Source organism: Crocodylus porosus, unplaced genomic scaffold (assembly GCF_001723895.1).
Source record: "Crocodylus porosus isolate Cpor-Errol unplaced genomic scaffold, CroPor_comp1, whole genome shotgun sequence".
Taxonomy (NCBI): domain Eukaryota; kingdom Metazoa; phylum Chordata; order Crocodylia; family Crocodylidae; genus Crocodylus; species Crocodylus porosus.
This window is the reverse complement of record NW_017728947.1, coordinates 105,643,457-105,664,836: the sequence shown is the minus strand read 5'-3', so window position 1 is coordinate 105,664,836 and position 21,380 is coordinate 105,643,457. Positions and strand designations below refer to the sequence as shown.

General features: G+C 44.8%; 1 protein-coding gene across 4 annotated transcripts in view; it reads right to left on the bottom strand.

The window, feature by feature from the left end:
• The window catches only part of PPP2R5E (protein phosphatase 2 regulatory subunit B'epsilon), a 103,639-nt gene that overhangs the window by 22,381 nt on the left and 59,878 nt on the right, over positions 1-21,380 (bottom strand). For all 4 annotated transcript variants that reach the window (XM_019550845.1, XM_019550848.1, XM_019550847.1 and 1 more), the window contains exons 4-5: positions 2,973-3,074; positions 888-980 (exon numbers count right to left, since the gene is read on the bottom strand). In XM_019550845.1, coding sequence (XP_019406390.1) covers positions 888-980; positions 2,973-3,074 — 195 coding nt within the window. The remainder of the gene's footprint in view (positions 1-887; positions 981-2,972; positions 3,075-21,380) is intronic.

Here is a 21,380-nt window from a genome sequence, read left to right as displayed (position 1 = left end):
CACTTGCCAGTGTTGAATCCCATCCTGTTCTCATCCGCCCACCCCTGTAACCTGTCTAGGTCTGATTGTAGCCTATTCCTCCCTTCTAGCGTGCCCACATCCCCCCACATCTTAGTGTCATCTGCTATGTCCACTGCTACCCCTGCATCTAAGGATTTGGTGACCTGGTCATAGAAGGCCACCAGGTTGGTCAGACAGGACCTGCTGCTAATGAACCCATGTTGGTTGCCCCTAAGCATGCAGTCCCCTCATGGACATGTGCCAGAATAATTCTCTCAAAAAGCTTACCCAGGATTGAGGTAAGACTAACTGGCCTATAGTTTCCCGGGTTCTCCTTCTTCCCCTTTTTGAAGATGGGAACCACGTTGGCCCTCTTCCCAGTCCTCTGGCCCCTCACCAGAGCACCACGAGCGCTCATAAAGCCATGCCAGGGGTCCCGCAATGACCTCAGCCAATTCCCTCAGCACTCTGGGGTGGAGATCGTCTGGACCAGCTGATTTAAATACATCCAGTCCCTCCAGAAGTTCCCTAACTAGTTCCTCACTGACACTAGGCCTAGGTGCGCCTCCCCTGGGGCATGAGGGGGGCCCAGAGTGGGGTGTGACTGTTCTGGTCCCTGCTTAGGAGGCAAAGAAATAGTTAAATATGTTGGCTTTGTCATCTGGTGTGACGATCAAATTTCCTAACATGTCCTGCAGGGGCTCCATGTTACCCAGTACCTTCTTTTTACCCCCCATGTAGTTAAAAAAGGACTTCTTGTTGTCCTTAATCTGGAAGCTAGTCCCAGTTCCATCTCCGCCTTGGTCTTCCTGACTGCCCCACTGCAGTATAGTCCTCCCTGGTGATGGCCCCTCCCTTCCATTAGGGGCTTACCTTCATCTGCTTACCTGTAATACAAATTTTTGATCTATGTACTTTTTGGCAATGCTGGGTTGGAATTCTTGGCTTTCCAAAAATCGTATGAAAAACTCATATACAAGCTGCAAGAAACAAAGTCACAATTTAGTGTATTATTTGATTTTTTTTTTTTTTTGCAGTTGTAAATTTTCCTCTGCTTTCTTAATTCCTCGGTACAACAAACGTCTGTTTTCAAGGACTTTACATAAAAGGGTTTTTTTGATTTGCCAGTTACCCAAAAGCTAGAAACAATTACATGAACCTAGCAAATTAGTCCTGATCATTTAACCTTAAGCTAGGGGAATGTCATTTTGGCTCCTACTAAAAACAAGCATTTGTCATGTTTGCTCATTGGCTTGTAAAGTTTTCTGGAGTAGCTGACAAGTACAATCTAAGGCCCTCTGGACTTCTGAATTCATATGAAATAAAGCAATTATTATTTTAAGAGAGTTGCTGACTGTTTGGAAACATGTAATTGTAATTATAGACTGTTCTGAGCAGCATCCCACTATAACCTGAAAAAGAGATGCTGAACACAGAATGGGATTTAATCAAGAATTCCCAACTTGATGGACTGGGTCAGCAAATAAGTATTCTCCAACCCTGGGGCTCTCAGGTAAAACCATCTCTGCCCATATAATTGAGGGGAAAAGCAAATGACCAAATCATTTGTGTAGCATGTAACCAAAAGCAAAAAGAAAGCAAAACAGAAGAGACACTCTCAAGCCCTCCTAGGAAAGTAGCTCTGAGCTGCTGCTAGTCAGCAGACTTGTACCAATTATTTCTCTCAAACTTTTCCTTGGAGACCAACCATTTTAAAACATGTTCCTTTTCTAGCTTTTGTAACAAATGTTGGCACTGAAAATAAAATGCAAGCTAAAAATAAAGTTTAAAAAGCTGAAGTCTTTCTGTGCAATCTCCTCTGTATCCAGGTATTCTACACACCCTGCTTTCATTCAGTGGTTTCTTATAAAAACAAACAAAAAAGGGAAAGGAAGGAGCAAACTGGAAGGAAAGAATTATTACTCTATTTAATTCTGCACTATGTCAAGGGGTGACAAAGTGCTATCAGCCCTCTGACAACTACACAGGTCTGTTTTACTACCATGGAGGTGAAGAGCCAATTTAATACAAAATACGACCATTTGTTCATATGAATGACTAATGTGAACTACAGCAATGGAAGCAACGAGGATAAGATGAAAAGACATGCAGGGTAGAACAGTACAGATCTTCCCTAAGGGTTTTAATATAGAAAACCATTTTTGTATGATTTAATTATAAATGAGGGAGGAGACCTAATGCGTAAGTTTAAGTTTCTACTTCATGGAGGAATAACTGTTCAGCCTACTCCATCTCTCCCAGGTAGACCTGGGACCATGCATAAGAGTGTTTCAAACCAGTTCTTCAGTTTAGAGAGGGACTGGTTATATTCCTACATTTACAGAAATTCTTAGACTCCCCTTCCTGATGTTACAACTCTAACTTATTCTAAATTTGCTTCTGGTGTAAGTCATGGCCCTCACTGATACCCCTGGGAGCTATATCTATTTTTGCAACAGATTCATTTGATGTAGCAGCTATTAATGATCTTGGCCCACTCTATAACATGAGTTTGTTTTCTCTGTTCAAATATATTGGGCATTAATGGTTAAAGACACACTAACATATCCCACAATGAAAGTATAAGGTAGAGGGAAGAGCAACTCTTGAAGAGCAAAGATGGGCAACTTTCCCAAGCCTCAGCTGAGCAAAGTGAAACACTGGTTTCACTCCATTCCTGCTAAAGCTGCTGGAAAATGCTGTATGCAACTCTCCACATGGGAATATGTTTTAATCAACTGGAAGAAAATAGGAACATGTGGGAAACCCTCAATCCTGTGCTGAATGTAATTCCTTAAGTTAGGAAGACATTGAAAACTGCACAAAGATTTCTTCTGTTTTCACAGGTAACCCAGTTACTGTACTGTATGAACACATTTCCACCTGATTCATAGATTAATAAAAGACACATAGAAACACCAGACATGTCAGGCAGTGATCTAAATCTGATCTCAGATAAAAGCGTTAAATACCTGTAAATGTGGCCATGATGCCTCAAGGGTGGGTTCATCTTCTTCTGGGTCAAATTCATTGCTGTCACTAGGTGGGAGAGTTCTGAATATATTGCAAGATACCTAGAAAAAGTAAAAGCAAAGAAAATTAAGAGCTGCTTTTGAAATAATTCATTCTAGCTATCAAAACTCTGCACATTTATATAACTACTCCACATATCCACCTTGGATATTGCACTGGTATCACTTCTTTTGCTCAGTTCACATGCAAGGACCTTATGAAATGCTGCATTGCTAAGAAATCATTAGCCAAGTAAATCTGCCACCTGCTACAGCATTCTCTTCCACAAACATGTTAGGTCCTTTTTCCGAGTCATGTCCTTAACCAAAAGCTGCTGTCCAACTGTGCTCACTGCTGCCTCACCCTAGATAAACCAATCAGCTCATTACTAGGGGTCTACTTAATTTGAGTTTTGGGGTTTCCACAGAAACTGTGAAAAACAGCATTGGCTGTGATCGCCAGAAAATATTACACTGGTCGTGATTTCCCACAAAATTAACCTAAAACCTTCCCCAACATATTACTCATAGAATACGCTCTTTTAGAAAGTCCCAATGCTTACTACAGTATGAGGACAACATGATTATCGCTGCAGCTGTAGATCATATGACTGAAAGTTACCATCTGCTACTGACATAAACTGTTTTTTCACCATCTTTTAAGACCCCTCCACCAATCAGCAGCAGGAAGGGTCGCTGGGAAATGCCTGCGAAATAGGCTCTTCAGGCCACAAAACCTGCTTTGTGTTGCCACGAGTCAAGCAGACCCCTATTCATTACCAGGGAGCCTGGTTTTCTCCAATTTAAAAAAAAAATTCCCAATTTTTGGTTAAAAGAAAGTAACCCCAAATCCACATTTTTCCAGGATTTAAATGAAGCACCACTAAGATAGATAGATAGATAGCAGTGCTTCATTTTAGTCACAAAAATGTGGATTTGGGGTTACTTTTTGAACTGAAAATTGGGGAATTTTTAAAATATTTGGAAGGTTTGCACAAAACTTTAGGTATTTTCCTTTGCATGGACAGGACATTAATGAGTTTTGCCTATGGTCTCACCTGTTACTTGTTATAGTTTCTACTGCTACGTACACATTCTGCCTCTGGACACACAGTACCAAATTTTCGTATTTGGCACACACAGCAAGCAATAAATAGTATTTACTTGTCACTTATCCCATATTTTATTTCATGCTTGGTTTGCTTTCCTTAATCTTATTGAGAAGTGCTTTGCTGAGACTGCCTGACATTGGTGCTAATAGCAAAAAAATTCCCAGCTGAAGTACCTTCCTGGATTATTTATACCACTGACTGTGGTTTCTATATATTTGTGCGACAAATATGATAGACTGCAAAACTTGCTGCAAGGTCTTTAATTCCACTTTGAAGGTAAAACTGTCCTTTCTTGGTCCAACTTCTCTAACGTTTTTTCCAACCCTAAGTGGATTATCAACTACGAAAGAAAACCTGCATGCCATGGGCTAGTCCAGTCTATACACAGCCCCTGTTAGCTCCTTCAAGATTCAGCGCAGTTCAGATAAACTGAGATACTGTTGAAGCAGACACACACAATGAATCTTTCTTCAAAACATTCTCGTCTCTGCACCTGGCCTTTTTACTCCTGTAATCCAGCAACCTGTCACAAATCAGCAGAAAGTTTCAAAGTATATCTCAAGTTGTATTTGTTAGTTTAGCAAATGCAAACATCAAAAAGCATAAAAGCAAGCAAAGAACTATTAAAAACCAGTATGGAAAAAAGTGTATTTTATGGATCATAAAAGAACAGAGATTCAAATACTATCAAGGAAATGGAGAAAGAATATAAGGGAGAAAGGAAGACAAGCTGGAATAATATGCAGCATAAATAATGGAAAAGGAAGAGTGACAAGAATGAGCGAAGGAAAGCACTAACAAGCAGATCAGTGTGTAGAGGACGAACACAGGAATGCTTAGATTTTTTTTCTTCTTACCACAAGGGGGTGTATTTTGCTACAGTAACACTGAACGCGGGGATTTTTACCAAACTTACACGGTACTCCCAAATCTTTGCTTTCAGTTACTCTGCACTCGTACTGACCAGATGTGTTAATTAGGAGCACACACCCTTGTTAAACACTAACAGAAAGCAGATTCAATTATCCTTACAAACTGGTTAAGAGGTTACTAAATGTTTACTCCCAGGTTTTTTTCTCATTTCAGTACAATACAGATCGTCAATACAGTACAGATCATCCATGAGGAGGTTTCAGGTGTCATCTAGGCAATAAATCAAATGCAAGTGCCAGGTAACCAGAAAGATGTACTGCAGCCCTTGACATCTGGAGAAGATTTCTGAGCTCTCTCTGTACCAGGTCACACAGCTATAGATGAGGAAACAAGGCACAGTGAATACAAGGAAATATAAGCAGAACTAAAAGAGTTATTTCTCTGTGACTGTCTAGATGGCAAAGAAAGAAGGTAACACCCTGATCATTAGTGCCAGGGTGCTGGCCACTTAGGATGCTGCAATATCTGCTGAAGCACTTAATTAATGTGTTCACGCTGAAAAAATCCTAGCCTTCTCAAGACTTGTGCCAGAACAGGGAAGCACTACAACAAAAGCAAGTTTGCAGCTGTGGTTCATTTTTCTACAAACTTGTAGGATACGAGAAAAAACACCTTCCACAAATTTAATCTATATTTCAGCTGATCCGGTTTGCACCAGTAGATCTCAAAAAGCATATGAGCTCAAACAGGCATAACCATTACAAAAAACCCAACAACAAATAAACTTTGCAACAGTCCCAAAGCGGGACAAGCAATAGGCAGACTGGAGTTTTTGACAAACGCCTCAAATCAGCAAGAATTAGAGCTGCAACCCAGAACAGAAAAGAAATTGAAGTTGGTCAGTGCTGCTTCTTATAACTGACATTTGGAATAAAGCTTGAATTCCCATGATACTCCTTCCAGCGATGCACTGACAGAACTCAGTAACTTTATGCCTCTTTTACCTGCAAGCTCACTAGTCCTAGCTGAAAGGATACAGCCTGAGAGCATTTTGGTGTCCCTCAGTCAGCTTTTTTTTTTTCATTCAAGAAAGTTAATTCTCATTATTTAGACAGACATTTGCAAACAAGAGGCTAACAAAAATAGGTGCTGGAATCTAATTATCCTCAAAGGACTCAGCACAACTCAAAGCAAACAATATGCTTTCACCCACTGCTTTAAGTGACAAATTAAAAATGGGGGGGTTGGAAATTAGTGTGGTCCTTAATTAATATACTATGCTTTTAACCAAAAAAGAAATTGTAAACATATTAAACTAAGGTTTTTCTTAATGCAGCTCCACTGATCTTAATGTGTGGCATTAATTTGCCCCATCCTTGTTAGCCAACATACTAAGTTCTAACGAAGTTCTAAGCTGATGTTTCTTGTGCAACTTGTTCAGAAATCTCTTTTAAAAGGACTTCTCTACAATCCCTGAACCAATTAAACCACCTCAGTTTCAACACCATGGCACTCCCTTATCAATACCGTTAGTGCTTAAAGGTAAATCAACTGAGAATGTTGCGGGTTATGGGGTACTGAATATAGACCTATTTTTATTCAGCGTAAAGTATCTGATTTCAGTTGATACAATATCTTCAAATGTTGAAATCAAGAAAAATAGCAGTCAATCCACTTGCCTTATTAAACACGTATTCAGGGCATCACTCTTTGACTAGTCAAAGCAAGAGTCATTAATTGAAGGTGCATGTAGTGATGGGATGGCTTTGTTAGTCTCCATGGCTGCGTGTGGTACGTGGCACTACAGACATCAGCAGTGCCACATAACGCAAGTTCCACTGTTCTCTGCGCTGCCAGGGAACAATGTGGAGGGGTTTTCTGACCCCTGGATATCTAGGGGTCAAAAAAACCCATGGAGAAAAAAAGTGGAGTGCACATGCGGCGGCAGCGTGTGCTGCCTGAAGCCAGAGCCTGGCCGGCAAGAGCCACACTCCACTGCCGGCCAGACTCCCCGTGGCAGGATTGTCACTGCAGCCTCACAAGGCCCTCAGGACCCCAGGTAAGGTGGCTGCAGCCAGCCCAGTGCTGGCCCCAGCCTCCCCTACTTCATCCAGGGTAGCTTGCTGTGCGCCAGTGGACATGTGGCACGGGCGTTCCCCATGGACAACTGGGGCGGCACAAGGTGTGCTGCCGCTAGTTGTCCCCGGGGAACCAAACAGCCACGCATGTCTGGACACGGCCCGTAAATCTATTCTAGTGTTACAGTAGTGCTTTTGCATACCATTATGCTTACTGCTGTCCGAAAGTTATAGTAGCAGAGCTAAGACTGTCCTCAAGAGGTCATCTACTTCCCTGTCCCAAAACAAGATCAGCTCTACTTAAACTATACCTCCACCACTTAGTCCTTCTTTATATATCTCCAAAGCTCCAAACTAATAAGCACAAGCTGTGAATGACAACACACATTAAAAGGCCTTAAACTGCATTGTAGCAATTCAACTGTTCTTCATGCTTTCACTTCTCTGCTCCTCATTCTATTTGTCTGGTGGTTTGAACGCCAATAACATGTTCCAAGGATTGGTGATTTTTATTAGGAGATATCAGGTGCTCTGTGAAGGAAGTCAGCATCAACATCCTCATTTGCAGACGAGACAACTGAAGTAGCAGGAAAGGAAGTAACGTGACTCTGGTCCCTCAGCAAAGACCAGAACAAAGATCTCCCAAGTTCCAGTCCTGTGCTCTACCCACCAGCCAATAAGGCCTCCGAAGTGGGACAGTTTAAATACACCAATGGATGTAAACACTGTATTCTACACCTGCAATGGAAAATGAGTCTATTTATACTAAACGGAAGCCATCGATTTTGTTATAGGAAAATATGGGTGTTTATTATCTTGTTACAGCAAAGAAACAGCAGACAGTACTCTAAGGCATAATAAGCAAATGTTTTGGTGCTGAATTCACACTGTTAAAAGATAATATAATGAAACCATCTTCCAACTCTTAAGTAACTCAAGACTTGAGAAGAGTCTGGGTAAAACTGAATGCACACCTTAATAAATCCCTAATACAAACCAAGTGCTTACTAATTAAAAAACAATGGTAACTTAAAACAGAATGCACTCAGTACCAGTATCAAAGGTTAACTGGAGATGGTGCCTGCTCATGGAAGCCCATTTGCTATACAGTTATGGAGGGCTAATCTCTTTCAGTGATTAGAGGAGTGGGCATTTATTTCAGCTGGAGGGCCAAGATTGGGCGAGCTGGCAAAGGCTACACACAAAATCTTTCAGAAGGTAGCATTTAAAAAAATTATAGACTAAAAAAAGTCATACTAAAAATCAAACATCTACTATATTTAATTTTATTTTAAAAAATAATGTCCTGATTTATGTGCATATTAGTGTGTATATTAGGACTGTGCAAAATGTTGGCAGCCATTTCATTTTGGAGGTTTTACAGGCCATTTTGGCGCCTGAACCACTGAATCTAAATCCAAATGGAAGGCTCAAAAACATCTCCAAAACAAAATACAGTATCCGAAATGTTTCAGAAATTTTCGGAGTTTCGGAGCCGGACTTGCAGGGAACCAGCTGTACGCTCGGCTCCGCAGGAAGCAGATCCACACTGGGGGTCTCTTCACCGCTGCCCTAGTGAGACGGGGTTGCATGGCGCAGGCGGCAGCAGCAAGGAGACCCTGGTGTGGATCTCTGCTCTCTGCACAGTCAGGTTGCGCAACAGGGCAGTGCCGGTCCCTGCCACGTGACCTAGATCCACAGGGAACAGAGATCTGTGCCAGGGTCTCCTCACTGCTGCAGCCTGCCCTGTGCAGCCCCACGTCATCGAGGCAATGCGGGGTGGGGAAAGAGGTGGCGAGGAGACCCCCAGCGCAGATCTCTACTCCCTGCAGAGTACAGTCATACAGCAGGGAGTAGCAGGCTTGCTTGCCGCTCTGCGTTGCTTCCCTGCCCTGCAACCCATGACAGGGATCAGAGATCCACGCAGGGATCTCCTTACCTGCACGGAGGACAGTGTCCCTCCCCCTCCCCCAAATGAGCCACCCACAGCCCCATCTTGCTCCCTGCTCGGGCCCCAAGCCCCCCAGCCTCAAGCCCCAGATAGCTGGGTAGGGCTGTGTGAAGCTTGCAGCCTGTTCAAAACAGATTCAGAGGAGATTCAGCTCTTCCGATCTCCAAAACAGATTCAGCCAAAACGAAACAGGACAGTGATCCAAAATATTGAAATGAATCACTGTGCTTTGAAATGCCCAAATCCAAAACTGAACCAAAACACAGTTGTTTCGCACAGTCCTAGTGTAGATACGGGCAACTGCATAACAGCTCAAAATACAGTCCAACTCTTTTATATTGTGTTAGGGGGTGTGGGGCAGGTGCAACTGCGGAGGGGGTAGGGCTGGGTGCATACCTGTGTGTGGGGAGGTGTTCGAGCGGTAGGTCTTGGGAGCTGGCTGGGCGTGGCGAGAGAAGGAGGAGGAAGGGCAGGAGGCGCATGCAGCAGAGCTCGCCCAGGCAGCACGGGACAGGTGCAGTCCACCCCTCTCACTGCCCCACAGCCGCCTCCACATGAGGCTGAACCCTGCCCGCTCCCACCTGGGGCAGCCCACACCATACTCCCACCTATGCCAGCTGGCCCCAGCCGCAGCCAGTATGCACGGCTTCCCAGCGGGGCTGCTCAGTACAACTGCAGCTGCCTGGGTGCTGCTCAGCTCCTAAGAGCTCCTATGCTCAGGTCCTCAGGTGGCTCCTTCTCCTGCCCCTGCTGTTTTGCTCAGGGCAGCAGGTAGTGCAGTGGAGATCCATGTTGGGCAACAGATGCCCAGCCAGGTACTTGGTACGGGGGGAAGGAAGGGGGAGCTGCAGCTGAGTGGCTCCTGCCCCAGAGCACAGGGCTCCAGCTCTCAAGCGCCTTGCACCCACTCAGCCCATGCAGCACGATGAGCAGCTGCCTGCAGGCAGTCAAGTGGCTTGAAGGTGGCCAGAGGCTGGACCTGGAGTCCTACATACTGGGACAGGAGCCCTCTGGCTGCCGCTTCCACCATACCCACCACCCTTCTCCATGCTAACCGTTCCCCAGAGCAGCGCAGCGGGGGCAGGAGGAGGAGCTGCTGGAGGCAGGGGGAGCCAAGCAGTACCTGGGCAGCAGTAGCCCTATCAGGAAGCTGTGCATACTGGCCAGGCCTGGTGGAAGTGTGGCACAGGCTGCCCCTGGCAGGAGCGGGTGGGGCTCAGCCCTATGTGGAGTGCTGTGGGGCAGCCATGGGCTGGACACAATCAACTGGTGAGCACGCACCCTCAAACTGGATCCAAATCAGTTAGTGGGCCACGTTTTGTCCATCCCTGGGTTATAGGTTCACTGCTAAACGTGTCCCAAGAATTATTCATTAGGAGGGTGCGCAAGTCAGAGGTTAACAACCTCAATGTCATGGGAGAACAGTGAGCAGAGATCTTCGGCTAGCACCCACAGCCCCGTGAATGCCATCTGACAAGCCTGTGGCCCCCCGCTGAAACTCCACTTAGAGATGGGCATCGGAGAGGGAAAAGAAGACAGAGAGTCTAACAGGTCACCCCGGGCTAACACCTCCTTCCTGGTCTGGGAGAGGGACAGGCTGGGCAGCAGGAACAGGAAGTCAGTGCAGGCTCCATGGTGGGCTTTAAAACAGGGAAACAAATACTGACGAATGTATCCATGCAGATTCCAGGAGTCCCTTCGAACCCTAATTTTCTCTGACTGTTTCCATGATCATAAAGAATGAGTGGGAAAGAAAGCCTTTAGCAACAATTAGTCAAAAACCAATGCTGGTTCTGGGATACTATAAGCCTTGTTACAAAGCCATAATGATTTGGGGGGAGAAAGCAAGAACTTTAATGCCAAAGTAACAGCCAGGTGCCAGCTACATCAAAGGCATTCAAATACACTTGGGCAGATGAGAAATTGAGCAGGCAGGAATCAACATGGAACAAATTAAGGGCACAAATGTAACTGCAATGAATGTACAATTCCTGTCATTTTATTTTTTCTTTTTCACTTGAGACAGAATTGCATGTTACCAGATGCAAAATAAATATGTCTTGGTGAAAAGAACAGATGGATAATGTCGGCACTGAGTTACATACAGCACATGTTAAAGTAACTGGTATCTAAAGGTAATCTTAGCTTTAAAAAATAAGATATATCATTAGCATAAGCACCTCCTTTTTAAAGACCAACACTTATGCAATAACAGATTATATATCTTCAAAATACCATACACGGGCTACTACTGAAACAAAGTAGCAATGCAGTGCAATGGTGCAATACAATACAAGGTAGTGTCAATTCATACAATGTTTATTAACTTGGAGCTGTTGATATAGCGATATTTAATAACAGAACAGCTCCAAAATAGAGCAAGACAAAAAAAAGGGAATTTCTCCTCAAAAAACCTTGTGTTGAAATTCCTCAAGCAGCACACTTTCTTACAATTTTGACCAACTTTATGTAATGATAAAAGCAAGAATTATTTTTTAAAGTTTTTCCTCCATTAATAGACGTATAAAATATAGTTCTCAGTCCAGTACCTACCAACTATCCATGTGATACAATTGTGAGGGCACCTTAACAAGAAACAGCTTAAAAAAAATTCTGTCTGAATTTACTTGTTCAGTACTACAAGGTATTCTGACGTGTGGGTTGAGTTTGCAAACCCCACCTCTCCCACTCCCCAAAAAGAGCGTGAAAAACCCCCCAAACCCAAATCATCTTAAGATCCCAAAAGTCTTAAAAAGTTTAAAAGCCCACCTGAGCCTGGGTGGCTCATCAGGCTAGTGTGGTAAGGTCACACCAGTTTCTGTAGCCTCCAAGGGAGGGATGTGGCCAGCATTATTCGGATCAATTCTGACTTCCCAGCCCTTACACCCAGGCTCTCATTCACAGCTGGGCTGACAGGGAGGCACCATTCATCACGAGTGCAGAGCAACACTTGCAGGTGGGATGGCATAAGAACAGAGCATCTGGCATTTGTACCAAGGGTTTAGGTCCCTTCCAACCCAATGATTAACTGGACTGACAGCAAGAGGCCTTAACTGCTCTGCCTCTGCACCCGCAAAATAACAAGCCGTATTTCATCTCCATGTTTCTCCATCTTTTAGCGCTTTTCTTCCACACTGTTTTATCTTGAAGTGAATCGTCATGAATTGTGACTGAAATGAGAACGCTAACCGTCTAAATATATTACAACTGTAACAGAGCAAGAGAGCAGGCTCTTCTGCTATTCATTCCTGGGGGATTTTCATGTTCCAGAAGGCACTGCATGTTTACACCAATTAGCAATACTTGAAGTTATCTACATAAATCCCTAGGTATAAATAAGAGATTGAAACTCAAAATACATAAATATGGCATGCATGCCGTTACTTATGCATATCACACACACACACACACACACACACTACACTTAAGAGTATCCAAAGCCACACTGACTGAGCCAACCATGCAAGTGGAAAGAGCCTATTGAAATCCTTCTTCATAAGCTATAAACCTTTTCATAATTTTTAGATTCACAGACTCCAGTCCAAGAATAAACTTATCTGACCACGTAGTCTGACCTTCTGTACTTCTTACAGGCTATAGAATTTTTCCCAGAAATTGGATTAAGGCATGAGCTTTAGAAAGATAATTAACGCTAGCTTGCTGTCTTAAGAATCTCAAGTAATAGTGACTCCATTATCTTCCGCCATAACTGCTAGGAGATTACATCCTACTGCATGACTGAGTTTCTCTCTCCAACTTCCAGCCCCTGGAACTCGCTATACCTTTGTCTAAAAGGCTGAAACGCCCCACCAAGTATTGCCAAGTATCAGGTATCTTCTGGTCAGGTTACCACTCAACCTCATCTTTAATAAGTTAGAGTGATCTTCTTAAGCTTCGCATAGTAGGCTTGCTTCTTAGCCCTGGAGTCACTTTTACAGCTCTCCTTTCCTAATTCCTTCTTGAAATGCATTAGTTTTAGTAGCATCACTGCGCTAGGACATCATGTTAACAGTTTTCTGACGTCCCAAGACATTTTCTAAGTCTCCTATGGCAGTGATGGCCAACGTCTTTGGCAAGCATGCCACAAATTAGCCCAACACCCTCTCTGAGTTCCGTCTATGATCCCTTTCCCCCACCTGATCTGCTGCTATGTTTTCTGTGCTCCCTGCTCCATCTGCTGCTCTGCTTTCTGCTCCCTGCCCTATCTGCAAGTGTGTTCCTTGTCCCTCCCTGATCTGCTGCCTGTACCAGTTGTGGTATGCATGCCCAGTTGGCCATCTGCCCTATGTTATGGTACAGGCAGCAATCTTTGTCACCAGATATACACCCTTACAATTCCCTGTATTCGTGCATTTTGTTGGATGGTGACCCTTTAAATCATGCATTTCTGATTGCTTTGAAACAGCAACCCTTGCTTACCTGGCCTCAATCTCTGTGTTGTCTGCAAATGCAACCAGTAAAGATTTTATATCACCACCTAGATCAGCATTTCTCAAACTGTGGGTCATGACCCAAAAGTGGTGAACAAACTTTAAAAATAGATTCTCCTTTAAAGGAGAAAAAGATGGAAAAATGTGGCTTTTCCCTTGCAGGTTGTCAAGAGTTCCAGCCCACAAGGGGTTCCTTTGGGGCCCCTCATGCCCCAAATACACCCCCGTCTGCTCCACGTACCAGGCTCCTGCCCCACACACTGGGGGGCTGAGGCCTGGGGGCAGTGGGTCAGGACTAAGGGGCACTGGGTCGGGACCGGCCACTGATGTTTATGAATGTGTCCTGATACAAACAATGTTGAGAACCACTAACCTAGATCAAGGCTATCCAACTTCGAAGTGGCCACAGGCCACATGTGCCAGGGTCCACGGTCCTTAGGCAGCATACCCCACACATGCAGGTGGGTGCTGTCCCACTCTACTGCACTCCACATAGGTACAGGCAGGTAGTTGTCCCTTGTCCAGTGCAGCAAAGCACCACACCACACCCCACCTTCAGCTGCCTGCAGGCTCCCCGTGGCGCTGCACCAGAGGGGCGTTCCAGGCTGCCAGCTCTCTCTGCACCACAGGTCGTCCCATGCCTTACTGCCCTGCCCCGCCCCACACCCTTGGGATAGAGACATTCAGCAGAAGCCAGGGGATGGAGGGGGAAGCCCTGAGACTCCAGATGCTGCCACAACTAGTGCAACACAGGCAGCAGCCGTGGTATGGGAGCCCTGGGGCCACGTGGTAACCCTTTGTACACCATATGCGACCCACAGGCTTCCATGATCTAATTCAACCCTGATCTAGATGCCTAAACCAATCCCTGGGCAAACCTGCTATTAACAATACCTCACTCCTGTTGCTCCATTAGATAAATTCTGAGATGTTTTAGCAAATCTGTATTTAATCCATCTAACATGTGCCCTGTTAAGTCCATAAAATGCACATTTTTAATCAAGACGCCATAGGCAGTAAGTTGAATGCCTTTGAGAAATCCAAGTATACTATATCCCCAGATCTCCTTGCTGACGCACACTGAAGTGACAAATTTGAAGATACGCAAACTTGGGTTCTCTCGGATTTCAAACTGCGAATCACAGAATTGAAAAATGTTTCACTTCTGCCCACTATATTTGATCAGAGACAAAATGAAACTAAACTAAACCAAACCCTGGGAGAAAAAGGAGATATTTTACATGCTTTTTTTAAAGTCCCTAAAGCAAATGAAAATCAACCCTCCTTCCTTGCCTCTCCCTCTCCCCCTTCCAGTCGCTGTTGGGCCCTGCTGGACGTAGCCATTAGTGGCAGAAGAATAAGCAAGGGCTCTGCTGACAAAGCCCCATGCACCCTACAGCTGCCTGGCCCACTGCCACTTGAGCCTCAGTGGCCTCGTACATCCAGTCCAGGAGGAGCTCCATGGTCTAGATATGGCCTGGGGTAAAGTTTAACACCCCTGATATAAATAACGCAATTCCCCAACTCTTCCCACCCCCACCCCTTCCAAAACAGCAACCTGGTCAGGAAGAAAACACGTAAAGCAAATCTTCAGAATTGCTCAGAACAGGCTTGCACCAAAACTGAGCCAAGACTACACTGAATTTAGGACAATTGGCAATGAGGTCCACTGCTGGCATAAGCATTATTAATGACAGTGCAGAAATTTACACCTACCCTAAGACTGACTGCAACCCGTTGCGCCTCCTTAACATAGGGCAAGCAGTTGGATGCTGGCTTCAACCATAAATCTCTCTGTATTAAATAGCTCTCATAAGATTAATAATTCTCAGAGTCAGATTCTGATCTCTTTTCTGCCAGTCTGGACCTAGAAATGAAAGCAATAGAATCACCCTTGAGGTATGTCAGAAGAAAAGAAATCAGAATCTGGCTCTTTGGAGGTATTTTAGTGTGCATGTCTCTGGTACTTAAATTATTTACACCAGTTTTGCTCTTGCCTGTATTTAGCAGTCTCTTGACCACAGCTGACAGAACAATCCTGACCTGAAGCTAGCTTTTGCCTATACTGATTATTTTATTGCACCTGAGTTTTAATTATACAAGGTAAAAAGGGCAGCTAGAGGACCAGAAACAAGTTTTGCATTTAAAAGCCGGTAAGCAGAGCCACATTTTACTTTAGGAACTAGATTTTACAGTGGAGTTTCATTAGTCAGCTAATAAGAGGCTGTTTATTAGTGACCCTTATTCAACTTGAAAATCATAGCAAATGATGTCTTGTGCAGGTTTTACGACTTAGGAAGGGAGGTAGCAATGTTCACCTACCAAGAAATTAATCCATACCTTTATATTTAGTAGCAAGTGATTTTTCTCATAGACTTTGTCTTTTTATAGGAAGAGTAATTTCTTTCTACTTGCTTCTTGCCCTCCAGAGTATATAAAAATCCAACTATGTGCACGTTGTAGAAGAGTCCACAGGTAATAGCAAACATTTATTTTATTCCACAACCAATGCTTAATCTCCTGGTAAAATAATCATCATGACTCTAGCCAAAGCCTGCAAATTTTTGCTTGGAAACCAGCAAATGATTTCAAAATAAGCATCTGATTATTTGCTCAGAAAATTACATTAGTGACATTTGCTGCTGAGTACAGTGCATCTTAATTGGTGAGAACCATTTTTCCTTACATCAGCCTAATTCTATAGAAAGCAAAAGGCTCAATAGATGACACACAAAAAACTGCAGGGGAATTGTGCAGAGTGAAATACACCCCTGAACAGATCTGCTTAGCTCCATTTCCATTAATACAAATGCCAGTCACGCTTCCCCAGCAAGTCTCATGGATGATCCTGATAAGGCCCACATTGTTAGGTAACCACTAGCTTAAAATTTAAATAAATAAATAAATAAATGGGGGGGTGGGCACGGGAAATCTAAGCACATTCAAGGTCTCTGACAAGCTAAGAAGGTTGGCTAAAAAGACACGGCAACTATAATCAAAGTGGACGAGAGATGTATTTAGGGCCAGGCCGAAACCCAAAGGTGGCTATACAGGACTGAATTTAGACAGCTGACATCCAAGGAGCAATCCAGATTTGCCCTTCTAAACTCCCCCTCCCCACAGCTCAGGGTCCTCATCACTCAGCTACAGTCAGTGTGCTCTCTTCTTGGTTGGCCTCATGACTTTTGGCTGCACAGTGGCCCAGCATTTTTTTTTTCTTTAAATAAACAGAGGCACCTCATACCCAGACTTCTCTGCAGCCTGGCAGTTCAGGCACCGTTCTGGGAAGTAACTGATATAGGCTTGAATTCTGATGGAAAAAGACATATAACTTGAGTCCCTACTTCCTGGGTCAGGGCTTCAACTAGAGGCTATAAGGAAAAGGGTGGGCACTAACACCACCAGTTAGTTAAGGCTAACACCACCAGTTAGTTAGGCATTAACTCTCAAAGAGGCAGTCAGCAATCTTGAACCCGAGTGAACGGAAGCTGCAACTTGGAAGTCAAGAGCTACTGACCTCTGAGCCATCCTTTGGAGGCATATACATCACTGAGCTGCTAGGCACCCAACCCTGAACTGCTCTTCTGCGATACCCAACTCTCTCCTACTGACTTTTCAGGGCTCCTAGTGCTCAGCCCTGTCAATTTTGGGAGATATGCTATTTTCCTCGATATTATACTGGCCTAAGGCTAGGATAATACATATTAAATTCACTACTCAATACCTCACAAGCCATCAGGGCTTTCAGGTTTCAGACAGAAAAAAATCAAACCATGTGATGAATATGCAAGACAGTCAGGGGGCTGCATGATTAACTTGCCAAGAGTGAATCTATTGCTGCTCTTCTGCTCGCTGACTGGATCATGACAGATCAGCCAGGAAGGAAACGGGCCTGACAGGTGGGTATACGGTTGAAGACCCTTCACAAAAGCAGCTGCTCCTAGTGGCTGTACAGGGTTACTCAAGTGAAATTAATAAAGTTGGCTTCATATAGTTAAGTCTATCTTAGGTCAAAGAATAAGAGGACCGGTGCATATACTGTAGATAAAATACGGATTTTTTTGTATACAAACGAGTTACACAAAATCCGACTCAAAAAACCATCAACTTCTCTCCGACAGCTGAAAGTGACCTGCCACCAGACACCAAAATGAGAAAAAGGAGTCGAGTTTTTACAAGCAAAAAGAGGAGGTAAAAAATAACTTTCCTGTAAAGTACCTTAGAAAAGTGCTATATAGCATGCACAAAATCCATGCTGGTATATATATATATATATATACACACTCACACAATACAAACATTTTATTATTAGCACTCATTTGGAATGACCTGCAGAAATCATTCACAGATTCACCCCTCGTGACTAAAGATTCTCAGCATGCTTATAAAACCTGCATACTCTTTGTCACAGCTTCATGCATACACAAAAACCAACTGACAAGTGCATGTGTGCACAAGCATACATGTTATGGAAAGCACAAGTAGCAATTTATACAGCTTGTTTGTCTGATACTTCCAATTTTAAGAACTTGTTTTCAGTTGCCTTTATTTATTTTATTTTATTTTATTTTTTTACAAACTTTAGCCATTCAAACTGACATTTTCCATGCTTTGTCTCTGACGTGGGCTGAAGTTTCTTGGAAAATTTCAGCAACATCTACTCGGTCATTTCTTAGAACAAGGTCAGGGGAAAAAAGATGTTGTTTTCCCCCATTTTAAAACAGTTTCTCCACTTCCCTGAGAAGCTGTAGCACCTCCATGCTTGGCAAAGGGGACTTCAAAGTCAGTAGAGTGGTTACCCCAGCATCAAGGATTTGTCTCTGGTAACCCTACCAAAATCCCTCAACTTTGGCCAATGACACACCAAAAAAAAAAATCAATTCACATGGGATCGGTCAAGCTTTCTTGTTATGGCAGCAGATTCTCTGAAGATTATTTGAATCGAGCATGCTCCACCTCAGTGAAGCAGGGACTGAGCACAACTCTCCCTGCAGCTGCTCCCCTTGACAGCCAGGACCCCAAGAACCAAGTGCCATCTCTCCTGTGCTCAAAACGCTCCCCTACCTGCACCCAGTTAGCTCAGCTAAAAGGCAGGTGGACAAGGCACCTGAGCCTGGGATCCGAAAGTAATGGAAGAGACTGGGACAAGGAACCAATGAAAGAGCTGGGGGTACCCAGCAGAACATATATAACCACTAAAGCATAACCCAGAAGGAGAACACAGCGTTTCTCGACCCGTGAGTCGCAAGAATATTTCAAAGGGTCACGAGCTGCAGCAGGGCAGGGGGCATGGGGAGGTGCATGCCCCTTCCAGCAGGGGAAAGGGGGTGAGGGAGAGCTGTGCAGCCAGGTTGGTGGCACCAGGGCCAATGCCTCTGCTCACAGAGGCGGGAGGGGCCATGACCAGGCTGCCTGGTGTGGCGCGGCAGCCCCAGCGCTGGCCCAGGGCACGGGGGTACCACAGGCCTCTCCGCCTCCCTCCAGCCTGTGCCAAGGCCAGACTTGCACCCCAGGGTTGGGGGGCAGGGGGCGACAGGTCAGGAGTGAGGGACCCCAGCAAGGCCCAGAGGGCTGGGGGTCAAACACCAGCATGGCCTGGGGGGGGCCAGATGGGTCATGGATCTTTCCAAATGGGTCCCAGTAGGAAAAGGTTGAAAGCCACTGGAATAGAGTATCCCTATACCTCAGTATTCCTTTGCTGTCAGAAAACCTCTCTTAAATTCACTGGCTAAATGTGTGCTGCACCTCCTCCAAATTGCTGTGCCCTGGGAGATGACAATCTCTCAGTGCTATCAATTAACCTGTCTAGTCCAGTGGCAAAAGTCAATGTTGTGATCTAAATGTTTCAATCCTGCTGATGAAGTGGAAACCAGCATGTGTGGGATGGAACATGCTACTTCAGTTTGCTTTTTTGAAAAAACAGGAAACTATATGCAAAAACTACATTACAAGTATGTTGAAGTTGCTAAGTCAAGCATTCAAAAGTTAGGAAATGCAATATGAATTTAGTTTCTTAAGTATACATGCACTACAGCGTTTAAAAATCTCATGATTATATACTGTTTTTCATGGGACCACTGCCTCCACTCTGAGCAGGATGGGCTGTGCACAGAACCATAGAAAATTAGGGTTGGAAGGGACCTCATGAGTTCACCTAGTCCAAACCCCGGCTTAAAGCAGGACCATCCTCAACTACATCATCCCAGCCAAAGGTCCAGCCAGGTCTTAAAAACTTCCAAGGATGGAGAGTCCACAACCTCTCTGGGCAGGTTGTTCCAGTGCTTTACCACCCTCATGAGAAAGCTCTTCCTAATATTTAACCTAAACTTCCTTTGCTGCAACTTGAGACCATTGTTCCTCATTCTGTCGTCTGCCACCTCTGAGAATCATCTAGCTCAGTGGTTTCCAAACTCTGACAGACTGTGCAACACCAATTTAAAACGATACAACCTTAAGTACCACCAGCAAATTTTTGTCATATAAAGTAATTATAATAAACCTGTTAACACATACCACTGACAGGTTGCCTGCGTACCACTGGCGGTACGCATACCACAGATTGGGAACCGCTGATCTAGCTCCATCTTCTTTGGAACCCCACTTCAGGGAGTTGAAGGCTGCTATCAAATCCCCTCTCAGTCTTCTCTTCTCCAGACTAAGTAAGCCCAGTTCCCTCAGCCTCTCCTCAGATGTCATGTGCTCCAGCCCCCCCAACCACTTTTGTCACCTCCACTGGACTCCGCCCCCAGTTTGTCCACACTATTTCTATAGTTGGGGGACACAAAACTGGACACAGTACTTTAGATGTGGCCTCACCAGTGCTGAACCAAGAGGAACACTTACCTCAAACACTGCTACTAACGCAGCCCTGTAAGCTGTTAGCTTTCTTTGCAAAAAGGGCACACTGTTGGCTCGTATTCAGCTGACTGCCCACTGTAACCCCCAAGTCCTTTTTACAGAGTGGCTACTTAGCCAGTCAGTCCCCAGTCTGTACTGGTGCATGGGATTGTTTTGCCCTAAATGCAGGACTTCACACTTGTCCTTACTGAACCTCATGAGATTTCTTTTGGTCCAATTCTCCAATTTGCCTAGGTCGATGGTTTTTAACTTTTTTTCATTTGTGGTCCCCTAAAAAACTTTGAATGGAGGTGTGGGCCCTTTTGAATTGTAAGTGTGGGTATTCACATACTTTTGATTTATCACAGTTATCTTTCATGGACCCTTGGGGGTCCGCAGACAACAGGTTGAAAACCACCAGTCTAGGTCATTCTGAATCCTCATCCTACTCTCCAGTGTATCTGCTACTCCCCACAGCTTGGTGTCATCTGCAAACTTGCTGCGGGTGCACTCTACACCATCTTCCAAATCACTGATGAAGATTTTGAACAAAACTGGCCCCAGGACCGACCTCTGGGGCCTTCTACTTAAGACTGGTTGCCAATCAGCCATCAAGCCATTGACTGCTAGTCTTTGAGCCTGACAATCAAGCCAGTTTTTAGGGTACATGATAAAGATTTTTTTGGCCAATACTGAAGGCCATTTATTAAATGAGCCCTAATGGCCAATACCGATATGCAGCCTGGCAGCTTGGAGACCAGTGTCTGGATGCGAAGTCTGTGCGAGTGAAGGGGCATGGGGGGGTTCAGACTGAGGACCCCCATGGCGAGGGAGGGAGTGAGCAGGGGCAGGGACTGCCCAGCTGGGGTGAGGTCCAGGACAGAGCCATGGGCAGCTTGTCTGGGGGGGAGTGGGGCGGTTCCCCGCTGCTGCGCGCATCCCCGGGGGAGTCATGGGGGGGCATGTACCCCCCTAGGATCTGTGCACAGGGCAAGGGAGGGCTGCTTGTTGCAGGCTCAGGGTTGGGGGCTGCGCTGGCCTCTTCCCAGTGGAGGGGCTGGTCTGGGGCTGCACTCAGGGTGGGCAGT